The sequence below is a fragment of the Hylaeus anthracinus genome, unplaced genomic scaffold, assembly GCF_026225885.1.
Source record: "Hylaeus anthracinus isolate JK02 unplaced genomic scaffold, UHH_iyHylAnth1.0_haploid 2, whole genome shotgun sequence".
In the NCBI taxonomy this organism is placed as follows: domain Eukaryota; kingdom Metazoa; phylum Arthropoda; class Insecta; order Hymenoptera; family Colletidae; genus Hylaeus; species Hylaeus anthracinus.
This window is the reverse complement of record NW_026534838.1, coordinates 7,967,747-7,979,955: the sequence shown is the minus strand read 5'-3', so window position 1 is coordinate 7,979,955 and position 12,209 is coordinate 7,967,747. Positions and strand designations below refer to the sequence as shown.

Here is a 12,209-nt window from a genome sequence, read left to right as displayed (position 1 = left end):
CCCAACCCAGACCCAACCCAGACCCAACCCAGACCCAACCCAGACCTGACCCTGCAACGTACTAATACATGCTTCTATCAAAGGGTGTACTAACAGGGTACAGGGTGTTGTCTTAAAGATTAAAAAAAAAAAAAGTGACTTGTGACTATCTACCTTGATGCAGTAAATCTCAAGGTAGATAATGGTTACAAGGTTTAATTTTCAATGTAATTCCAATTACTAATCATATAATTCTGTGACAGGTACAGGAAACTTGATTATTAAATGTTAAATTAATTGCAATCGTACAACTTCCAAGCTAATATATGGCTTTGCATTTACATTTTACAAAGGTAAGAAATCATTCTAAAGTTGTTGATATATACTACAAAAGAGAAAAAAGAAAAGGCCTTAAATGCAAAAGGTTCACTCACACCTAGGCGACGAAACATACATAGTTACACCAATTGCATAGAGAAACTTGTCTTAATTTCATTTGTTAACCAATGTATCATACGTTTCACAGTCTGATTCGCACACTGTATCTCACTGACGCTACACTAACAATGGCACTCGTCTCCAAATAATCAGGATCGGTGCAGACATCCACTTATTGTCCATAACGAGTTTCTTGTCATGGTATCAGCAAATGACACACCTTTTGCAGACTTCTTCTCTTCTCGTACAAGCTTCCGGACACAATCTTTAGCAGAAAAAAAAAAACCTCCACCCCAAGAAGGAATAACTTCGATTGGCATTTCCCATCCGATAACCTCCACTAATGCCTTCGATCACTTATCTTTTTCTTCTCCCTGCAAAATTGAAATGTTAGATTACTTCTCTTCTTTCATAAAGAAACCAACGATAGCAATCCAAACCTCGTTTACATGGGATATCCGATAACCGCCACAGATTTCTTCGTTTGGTCGCTCGTTTCACTTCGTAGAGTAAAGTTTTACCTAATGTGGAACTCCATATTCTGTTTTATTCTTCAAACAATGACACTTGGTCAATTGGAGGCACAAACGAAACTCATCTGCTAGGGCCAGTCACAAACTGTGTAAAAGTCTAACCTAAAAATAAAAAGTCATTCGTAAAATTTTGTTAATCGGCTCACTATATCCTCACTCATGTTAGGTCAAACGCATAAGGTTAGGGTATGATAAAGTCTAGAACCTAACATATTAACTGAAATTAAATTTAGCTCGAACGCATCTTAATCGATCTAGGAACGTCTAACAAATAACGATGTAATTTGGGTAGGGTCGGTACAGTAGAACGGTAGTTACACGCAAATTCTTGATATTATACATGACTTGATTGATAAACAACACGTGGTCGATAAATGCGATAATGCGTCTCGAAGTCAGCCTCGTGCCCGAAACTGACAGATGACAAATTCGAACAGCTTTCAACCGGCATGAGTTATTCAACACCTCCTATATGTATATCTGTCAAAAGTATTGTACTTATTATTTAGGACGAAACAACATGAGACATGTGATAAGGATACGATTTATCACGAATATATAAGTAACAAATATTACTTATAATATTACATATGCTTTTAAATTTTTGCGAAAGGTTTTTTTTTTGTAAGCTGATTCGGAGGAACGTAAACCGCGACGTTGGCGGTAATCCAACTACTTTTTAAGTTTACGAAGATGTCTGTTTTATGCAAATTCGACGAGTTCATTTGAGGATTCATGCTTGCGACAGGAATAACATTTTATTTCGTTGTTATATATTTCGCTTGTAATTATTTTTACCTACCTTTTTCCTTTTAAATAATCCCTTTTATCGTTCGCATAAATAATAAATATACTAATACGTGTGATTTACGTATACCTATATTTACGATTCTATGCGCATATATATATATATTGTGACGGGGCAGACTTTTTCTGCCCGTCACGAAGGCACCCTGACCCCCGGAAGGGCCACGCTCCGTTAGACTTCCCTCCGTTCGTTTGGCAAATCTCCCGCGTGACCTTGCGCGGTTTGAGAACGCGCCGCGTTTCGAAGGGGCCCTCTCCTTCGAAACGCGAAACCGTTAATTCCCGACGCAGTCTTTTTTCGATTGTATTTGATTCTAGGGCGGACTATTTGTTTGCGTCGCCTCCTCCTATGGAGTTAAGTCGCGCCTGTTAGGTATTCGTTTTCTTTTCGTCGGATATTTTCTTTTTGTATCGGAAATTCCGCGTCGCGTGTAGTCGCCACACCCTTTCCTCAACGGTGTGTGTACCGCGGAATTCCCCCGCGTCGGTTTCGATTAAATAAATAAATCCGATTAAACGTACGCGGATCAAAGTTTATTTCCCCTTTTAACGTCCCCTGACTTTCGCTCTCCGTAGAGCAGCCGGAAGGACGAAAGTAACGGACGAGTGCACTTGGCACTGGCGCCCAATTCTTCCAAATAAATTCGTCCGTGGAAATTGTGCGACCGAGCGTGTCGAGTAGCGGCTTTCCCGGCCGCCCACGCGAGGTACGTCACAATATATTATTTAGAATTTTAATATATTAATATGTATATGTTAGCGATCGGTCGATATATTGATTTTTCGGAATCAGCTGATCTGCCGTTGTTTCGGTCAATGACCGGTTCTCGAAAGGTGGAGACAGCTGAGCGGGCCGAGTGGCGGCAAATTGTCGGTGGCTCCAAAACAAATATCCAATGACCGATGCGTTACCATCGGTAACGCATGAATGGGCCAAGCAACCTGACGTTGCATTGCTATGATTGGTGATATATTTGCCATATTATATTAAACATTAGAATAAATGTTCTAGAAAGATCTGACCACGGAGTGGGGAAGGCTTGTCCTTCTGGAAAGAGGACCGTGTTGAACCGCACGGCACTTACCCCAGAACTGTTTATTCGAGAAGACGTTATTATTTTTATTTTAATATTTATAACATATATATGTGTATACGTTCATAAATTCAGACGCATTTTATACATTCAGTCGTTTTTTGTCTTCTGAGTTTTGTTTTTTTATTTCTTTTTGAGTTAAGTCTGGGTTAAAGTTGTATTTGTTTACTTTTCACTGGGTACGCGTTTCGTACGAGTAATTCAAGGATTCAGGTTTAAAAATAAAATAAAGCTAGTATCCTGTGGTCCCATTTTGGCCAACAGTTGATTTCGGCTGAACAAATTCTTCCACGACGATAGAAATCCCATCAAGATATTCTGTACTTGGAGTTAAATGCTTGATTCTCTGGAACTATGCTAACGTTACCTGAAATCGTTGTAAGGAGAAATGGTCAGTGGACATGATTCAGTGGACATGGCGTAGTTTGAAAAAATTGAACGCGTTAAAAAAAAGAAAAGAAGAAATTCCTCAAGTTAGCAAATAAACCCACCAAACGCTGCACTTGTGCATCGGATTCATCGGCGAGCCTAAAGGACAATCGTAGGCCTTGGCAAAGTCGTAGCTGTTGGAGAGCGGGCCCCAAACTCTTATAAAACCCGGTGAATGAACGCTACTGCGAATTTTCGTTAGAGCATCTTCCCGTCTCATGGTGCCGCACCAGATCTGCGCGTAGTTTAAAAAAAATAGCTGTTCGTGAGTTAGGTTCACGCCAGGAAGTAGAGGTTCGTCCCCGTGAACCGATACCCATTTCTGGTATGCCTAGAGTACACGAGAATATAGTACGATGTTCGTTTCATTATTATATATCTACGTATACATCTATGTACACGTGTATATACGTGTCTGTCTGTTGACATTAATTCGGAATTACTAGCAAAACGACGTGATTTGCCGTTCGAGTATTCCATAATACATACAGTACAGAGTTGTATGCAACGACCTAGCAGCACATCACACTTGTAATTCGCGACACGTCTATACATATTTCCTTCAAACTGGACTTACTCGGAAAGATTGCTTGAGTCCTCCGTTGTCCGCGATGTTCTCCCCCTGAGTCATCCTTCCGTTGATGTACAAACCGACTTCCTGTAGCTTGTACCTGGAATACTGATCCACGATGCACTGAGCTCTTCTCCGAAAAGCTGTGATAGTTGCGTTGTTCCACCATTGCATCATGTTTCCGTCTTTATCGAACTGACGGCCCTTCTCATCGAAACCATGAGTGATCTCGTGGCCAATCACTACACCGATCCCGCCGTAATTCAGTGATTTGGGAAAGTGTTGGGAATAGAAGAGCGGCTGCAGGATTCCTGCTGGGAAGACTAGAACGGCAACGGTAGCACGTGTCTTTCATTCAAGAAATTAATACACGAGCTGCTTCTCCTCGGATGATTACATGTAATTAATTATCACGCGCCCTGTATGCTAAAAGTGTTACATGTGCGGTTGAAATGAAACTATCTTTTATATCATGGACAACTTTTCGATGTCTTAAAAAAAAAACAAAAAAAAGAAAAGAAAAGACAAAAGCAAGGAAAGAAAAGTGTACGTTTCGCTGGCGAAGACGATAGCGGACGAGGTTTCATTTACCGATGTCATTTTTGTTAGGATTGTAGAAGGCGTTCACAACAGCTGGTTCCGTGGACCACTTATTTCTATCAACCGGCTTTCGTAATATTTCTATATTGCGATAAGCGTCGTACTTGGATAGCGCCAGCACGTTCTCGAGAAAATGGTTTTCGGTAATGTTCAGCTAGAAAATTAACAAGAAAAATAAAAGAAATAGGTATTACAATATTTTCTGGCAACGTAACCATCTCGATCGATTTCTGAAACGGCGTACCGTCGCGTATTCCTTTGATAATTCGACTGGATCTTTCAGAAATTCTGGATACCCGATTCTCTCGTTCATGGAGTCAGCTTTCTTTTTTGCCACTGCTCTCGTTTCATCGTCCATCCAATGATTCTCTGCCAGTAATTCGTTGAACGCCTCGCGTATCGTATGGATCATCTCGAGTGCCGTCTCCTAGAAAACAAACCATCTTTCGAATTCAACGAAATGAGAAGACGAAATCGTGCGAAGTGGAAAGAAATAACCTTGCTATCGTGATCGAAATTGTCTCGTATAAAGAGAGCACCCGCAGCCATGCCTAGCTTTTTGTTCGTCCATTCGACGCATTGGCCCCATCTGTTTCTCTCGCTCGATATTCCTTGGAGAATCTTTCGAAATTCGACCCTCTTTTGCTGGTACTCGTCTATCATATGAGGCATTATAGACATTACCAGACGCCAAAGTATGTAATTGTGTAGAGTTCTGTAAACGATCGTTCGTTCAACGTTACAAATATACACGTAATACCTACTACATAGTAGATATTCGAGGTGTTGGGATTTAGTTACCTGCGATCCGTCGTCTGTACGATGCGGCCCATTTCCAGGAAGTATTGCATACCGTAGACCACGATCGGCTCCTCTTCCGTTATAGGAACTCTGATGAATTCCTCCAAGTAAACGCGCCACTCGATTTGCGGAATTTCACGCTGCAGTTGGCGCAATGTCAGCTTCCGGTAAATGGCGGAGGTGTCGTGCCTATCCGCCTCCGGTAAGGACGCCTGTGTAGTTTAATACGATAAATAACATGTACGGGACATAAGAATACAAGTTTCAAACTTTATTCTCACGTTAGCCAATTGTTTCTCCAATGTGATTACACGGTTCAACTCGTCCGATGCAGTTTTCGGATTGGCGCCGAGTAACAGAGCGACGCTCGTCATGTAACGATGATAAGCGTTCAATTCGATTTCGCTTTTCGAGTAGTAGTCTCTGCTTGGCAACGCCAGTTGCATCTGATCCAGCTGCGAACAAGTTCAAATTCGATAACTTTTCAATTTTAACCTTCCAGTAAACTGAGTAAACGATAAGCGAAGCTTTCCTCAAACATCTTCTAGTCTCCCGAGAGTTTCCAGACTAGTTGACTTGGAGCGACATTCCAACTGGTTGCAATTTTTTTTTCTCTTTCTTATTTTATTTTTATATATTTAAAGTAATCGAAAGCATCTCGAGTTCCCCATTGTCCTCTCTTTTCCCGCTTTGTACATTACAAATTACATTTCTTATACCGTCCAGTCGTTGACCATGGGGGCCTTACTTTGCCGTCGCACCTGCAGGATGTTGGCTGAGGAATTTTTGTCGTCTGGTCCAATCCATTGTTCCATAAACACTCCCTCGTTGTATTCTCCGCGTAGACGACCTAGAAGGACTTCGATCGAATAAACTGGTGGCTTCCAAGATTCGCCGACTACCGCTGGCCAGCCACCTAGGGATTCTAGACTCTTTTTAAGGGGCGCATCGCCGATATCCCTGATGCGACCTACGCGCAACAATAGAAAATGATGAAAATTAAAGGTAGGATCGGTCATCGGTAGGTAGGTCATAGAGGTTCACAATTTCCAGATCGAAGAAAAGATAGATAGATAGATGGATAGATAGATAGATAGATAGATAGATAGAGAGAGAGAGAGAGAGAGAGAGAGAGAGAGAGAGAGCGCATGCGTTTGAAATAGGATTTTCGTTGTACCCACGGATGTCCATGCACGATTTGTAGAACATCTTCGCCTTCAACGTGGCGTCGTTATCGTCGGCGTTCGGTGGTTCCTCGAGGACGCGTTTCAGAATCACTTGCAACTGGTCGGCCAAAACTTCGAATGTATTGATGGAACTTTTGTCCTCTGGTATCACGTGCTGTCGGTTCCAGGCACCGCAAGCGTATTGAAAGAAATCCACGCATGGTGCGGCGGTTTGATCCATCGCTGATAACAGACTCGCCGCTGAAATCATTTTCGCAACAAGAAATTAAAGTTTTCAACTTTCCAAACTTGTATTAACGGAAAATTCAACAGCTACGATTTCAACGTTCGTTTCGATTGCCACATAAATTCGAGAGAAACGAAAATCGAATTGCGATAGCGGCTCTCCGGTGCCCGTTCCCCCGTTTCCGTACAACAAGTAATTCCACCAACAAAAGTTAATCCGATTACGCTCGCGTGTGCACACCATGCGTTTATCACGAGATAAATGCAATTCCGACCGACCACCGATCAGTTTTCGCTGATCCGATTACGTTTCTCCGTCGACTGTCTCGCGAATATTCGACGAGCCGATATCCGTTACTCTTGGTCTTTTACTTTATACAGACCGCGAGTCGATAGTTGAGCGTCCGACCACGATTCGTACAGGACATCCGCGATCAAAGTAGACATACGTTATGCGTTAAACGTTCTTCTTCTTTCTCGTTTGCCAAACATTTTTCTCGAGTAATTGGATTTGTCGCGGTGACGTATCGTTACATTTTCTAATAAACATACAACCTATCGTTTAAATTCTTTATTTTATCTATCCCTTTGTCTCGGTTTAAAAACTATACCAACAGCAAGTCAGTAAGATTTTCATTGTTAGTAAAGTCTGGGATTACCTGTTACGACACATTCCTCCGTCATGCAAACGTTAGGACCTGAAAGAAGAAAACACAAAATCGTACGGATAGTAAATATCGTTAACACCGTAAGGATCGCTAATAAATTCTGTACGAATGCAAGAAAAGTAAGGAGGGAATTGTTAAACGTCCAGAAAATGAACGCGCGTGAGACCGAAAACCGATTTTCTTTAGCAACAATGCCAATTCCTAGCATTTGTTTGTAACACCTGTACAAACAAAGGTATATCATCATCGTTTTTGTCTCCATCTGTACAAAAGGCCGTTTCGCATATCTTTCTGCTTAAAAAGATACGTAAACGAATCGCATTTACACCACCGAAGAGCGATACTACTTGCTTTTGTCCGAGCAGAATTGGTCCGATGTATCGCTCGTTGCGCTCCTTTTACTTTTTATGCTCTTTCTTGTTGTATTTTTCAACGTTTAGACCATTTATTTTCAACATCTAAAAGCATTACATTATAAAAATATTAACAAAAATTTGTATCCCGAGCGATATATCGGTAGTACGACAGCTATGAGATAACGGGTCGACGCAGCCTTTTCGAGTGAAACTTGATAGCCTCGATTCGATTCGACCAATCGATATCTGTTCGCCCGACACGACCATCGTGCGGTGTTGGACGTCGAAAGCCCGCTCTTTCTCTTTTCTTTCCAGCTTTCGATCTCTCCTTATTCCGCGTTTCGATCACTTTAAAATCAATGCGCTCCACTGACTACTTTTACAACGTGGTACATGTAATAATACGTGTAATTGAACGCCAATAGTTCTAAATAGATAGATACTTGTATGTTTGGACGCTAATGCTTAGCTTTGTATCGTTGTCTATCCTCCAACACCTAATTTCGCAATAGTACCGTTTGGCTAACGCTCGTCAACCCCGTTTAATTAAACCTGAATCATCCGATCTGAGCGTGGTAATTTATAGCTAATTCAACTTACGTGGCTTTTGTACGCACTCGCGACTCGTGTTCAGCGCCAGCAGCAAAAGAATGAAAAGACAAGTGGCGAAGAGAGTGACAGCGAGCACACCCAGCAATTGCTGTCTGTTGGTCGTCCCTGTTCGTCTACGCGTGATCGACGTGGTGGTCGCGGCCCTTGTTGTTATTCCACCTATCGGCCTATTTCCAGAGTGGTGGAGAACCGTGGTCGTCGTGTTTCCACAGGGACCGTAGCTCACCTGCAACCAGCACGGAAATCTTTACCAAAACAAACAAATCCAACGAGGAGGAGTTTCTTCAGCCTACACAGACAAATATATGGATTATTCCGCGTAATAAAGTAATATTTGGAATATGTTATGGTCGCCTAATTCGGGAAGATGGTTTCAAAATGAAGGAGGAACGTGTTACTCTTACTTTTACCCTTACCTCGATAGGATTGGATGCAGGTAATGCTTCCTCCTGAACGGATCCAGGCGAAACTTGGTTCTGCTCGATGATAACGGCCGCCCTGAGATATCCGTTGTTGCCCTCGGACTTCATTCTCGATCTCCCGAGTCGACGCGACGCTGACGCTGACGCTGACGCTGACGCTGACGCTGACGCTGACGCCGACGCCGACGAGGCGACGACTCGACACTGTTCCCGTCTGAGCTGGATCAACTGGATCAACTGGATCAACTGGAGCAGCAGCAGCAGCAGCAGCAGCAGCGGCAGCGGTACCAGAAACCTCCGCTCAAGATTCTCAATTCGCAAACTGTGTCAACGACCGTTGCATTGTAACGTTGACATCGCGTCTGTTTTTTCGATCGGACAGCAGGACGCGCAATCCAGTTAGCCCGCTCAACGATCGATCGATCCTAGCCGAAAAAAAATGTTCCCTAGTCTCACTCGCGAGTTACCAGTCAAGAGTCTCAAGATCAAGATCGACGGTCGACTTTCATCCGTAATGGTCCGTGGAGTTTTTTTAGCCAAGCTATGATTTTTGATAATTCCACGGAAGCACTTGGACTTGTCGTTTCTCCCGTTTCTTCCCCGTTTATCTCATCTACCAGGTGGATTTTAATTCGCCGACGAAACAGGCGATTCGAATTCGAGCCATCCGACTCGTGTCGCGTTGACGAAGAAACACCGACCAAAGGAAGATGCCACGATGATTAGCAAACTTTTTGTTCCGAAAGGATCTGTGACCGCCGTGCTACTGACGAGTATCACCGCACGGACACCTCGCCGCAGCCTCGCACCACCTCGCAGTGTCCCTTCCCCCTCCACTTCTGTTTTCCTCACCCTCGGGCGACCCTCGATTTTGTTTATAACCAGAGCCAGACTGCCAGCAGGGTTCGGATTACAGGTAAAATTAACGCCGCGTCTGTTGTTATTTCGAACGAACCGACCAACCTTTTTACTACGTATATTTATGCTATTTATTCATTCTGCAGTTCTACATAACACGACCAAAAACAAACAAAAATTAGCATCCTGCTATTTACCTGAGCTGACACGATTCGATGACCGGAAATTTGACTACGTCGACATCGTCGCGTTTACTTGTTCAACGAATTCACCCTCCTCGACGTTCCAACCCCCTTTCCTGGCCATCGTCCGGGACATTTTCTCCTTGCCGATTATCTCCAGCTTCTACGGGAAACGATGTTTCACCTCCGAATCGATATAGGTGTACTGCGAAAAATCACCAACGTACGCGATAATACCAATCAACTTTCACTCAATTTCATTAATCGAACCCTTCTATCTCTCGTCCCGTACCTACCACTTTTATTATTTTATTCTTACTCAATTTCTCATCCGTTATTTGTATTATTAGTACAAGTTTATACTTTACTTTATCTTTGTCAAACTTTCGGGACGATTAAACGCGTGTATAGTCGTTGACATGTTACATTATTTTCTGGTAATGGTTTTGCGTTATAGACTAGATGAGTTTAGTCTATGTTTATTTACGCTAGCAAGCTTGCATTGTTCCAATCACCTAAGTAGGTGGAAAGTTGAAAATATTTTGCCCGAGGTTTTATTATCGATCCATGTCTCAGTTTTTCTATTAATATCTCTATTTTATAGTATATCAATTCACATAATGTAGCGTCAAGTTATTTTAATAACTGCTCACGTTCGGTTCCATTGCATTTTCCACGGTACGACCAATAATTACCTAATTACTACTCGCAATATTTTCAAACACATATTCTTTAAATTTCAAACTAACGCTCCGACTGGCTAATAAGCTCGCTCGAGTGTTAAACCCTTTCAACCTAGTATCGCCACGAGAATCTCCATGTGAAACCCCATTCCCTTTGCTTGCCGTATTTACTACACACAATCTGCGAAGAACGTGTTCACTCGTTATCTATAAAAAGAAACAAATAATTTAGTGAGGATAAATTGGCTACTTTTTCCTCAACTTGATGGTGTATCGTCAATTTTAAGTGTAAATCAACTATACCCAATTGTATACACATGTGTACAGCAAATTTATTCTTAAAGAGGACCTGAATTCGTATTTAGGACATTTATATGTATATCCGGAAATGTAACTCGTGTTATATTCAGAAAATAAATTTTCTTCCTCGTTTGAATATGGCTGATCGAAACAAATATTAATTCTTACAAGTATTCAACGAAACATTAACTTGGATAAACATTTTTCACCCAATACACGCAACACACTCTAAACTGACAACAGTTCCCCACCACTTTGAAACTAAAGGGCCGTCGAATATTAACAGAGTTTAGTTTAAACACACTTGTTTACTCAAGGTGCATGCAACAAGCGGTTCATCAGAGACACGATGTTATCGGTGAATATTTGCGATCCACTTTACTGGTACAAAACAACAAGAGGGTGCGGTTTAAATCGACGCGACCGACGCAACGCCGACGTTGCACTTTTTCATTGCTCCTTGAAATTCAGAAGAATTTTCTTTGCGGCAAGACGCGCAATTCTTTTGCTATTCGAATTCATTATAATTATTTACTATTTCAAAATAAAGTGTATTTGTTGCATGTAGGTACATACCCGTTTATGTTTGTTAACACGATTGCATTTAAACGGCTAAACGGATTTCAATGAAATTATACATATATCGAGCTTAGCGTTATATTCTCCTCTCAAGATTCGAACAGATGATTTAAGAGATCCACCCGAAAGATAGATTATCCAAACATCTGTAAAGTTTCAACGAACTGAAAAGTTATTCAACAAGTAATCACTTTTTTATATTTCTTACTATTAAAACTGTTTCCATATCCTTTTCCATTCAACGTAAAATTCTACGTTGCTGTTGCTGCTGCGGCTATGACTGCGTTTTACGAAGCTGTTGCTGCGCTACAAGTCGATATCAAGCATGCGCCGTCATTGTGAATTCACGTCATCGTCGTATATTGAAAAGCCACGCATGAAACTTGATAACTTTCTACCTAATTGTTATGAATACAATAACATATTAACCGTACAAAAATAAAACTACTCGAGTTCATTACACGCACCAAACATCTCTCATTTTCTAGAATCTCACTTCGTAATTTATTATAATAGCAACGAGAGTGAATCTTTCATCTTTGAGCTTGAATTCTTTTTTTCCAAAACCAAATTTCTTCTAACATCGACCCACGCGATAAGGACTTTTTTTACTGTAAAAATACGTAGGTATAGGTAAGTTGGTCGTAGCGATTTGAGGTTGAACGAGTAGGAGAGTGAAAATGTACGCAAGCATTCAAGTGAAACGAAATCGAGCACATTTCTCGGTACAACGGTACAACGGTACAACGGTACAACGAGGAGAGGGAATGGAATTTGCAATTTTTTCTTTAATCATTCAACAGACTGGGGTGTAACAGCGTTTCGGGAGAATGCGCGTTGCATTAATTAAAAGGCACAAAAGACGGTCGAACGACGATATTAAAA

General features: G+C 41.7%; 1 protein-coding gene and 2 long non-coding RNA genes across 5 annotated transcripts; 1 reads left to right on the top strand and 2 right to left on the bottom strand.

The window, feature by feature from the left end:
• The first annotated feature begins 127 nt into the window (after positions 1–127).
• Positions 128–566, top strand: LOC128893005 (uncharacterized). The gene is made up of 2 exons (XR_008461235.1): positions 128–174; positions 243–566. It is a non-coding gene; the product is annotated as an uncharacterized LOC128893005 (long non-coding RNA).
• Positions 567–2,874: 2,308 nt separating this feature from the next.
• Positions 2,875–8,847, bottom strand: LOC128892855 (neprilysin-1-like). Its single transcript, XM_054153456.1, has 13 exons — positions 8,717–8,847; positions 8,289–8,526; positions 7,324–7,362; positions 6,434–6,679; positions 6,014–6,222; positions 5,534–5,707; positions 5,253–5,464; positions 4,950–5,166; positions 4,696–4,878; positions 4,443–4,605; positions 3,858–4,174; positions 3,343–3,611; positions 2,875–3,218 (listed from the first exon to the last, which is right to left on the bottom strand). The coding sequence occupies exons 1-13, from the start codon at positions 8,828–8,830 to the stop codon at positions 3,215–3,217; spliced, it is 2,385 nt and encodes a 794-aa protein (XP_054009431.1). The 5' UTR covers positions 8,831–8,847; the 3' UTR covers positions 2,875–3,214.
• A 105-nt stretch (positions 8,848–8,952) lies between these two features.
• LOC128892867 (uncharacterized) lies at positions 8,953–11,906 on the bottom strand. Of its 3 annotated transcripts, XR_008461194.1 has the most exons (5): positions 11,792–11,906; positions 11,533–11,722; positions 11,322–11,470; positions 9,778–10,652; positions 8,953–9,692 (listed from the first exon to the last, which is right to left on the bottom strand). It is a non-coding gene; the product is annotated as an uncharacterized LOC128892867 (long non-coding RNA). The 3 variants fall into 3 exon arrangements; XR_008461193.1 differs by having other exon boundaries at positions 8,953–10,652; positions 11,322–11,488; XR_008461192.1 differs by having other exon boundaries at positions 8,953–10,652.
• Positions 11,907–12,209: the final 303 nt, after the last annotated feature.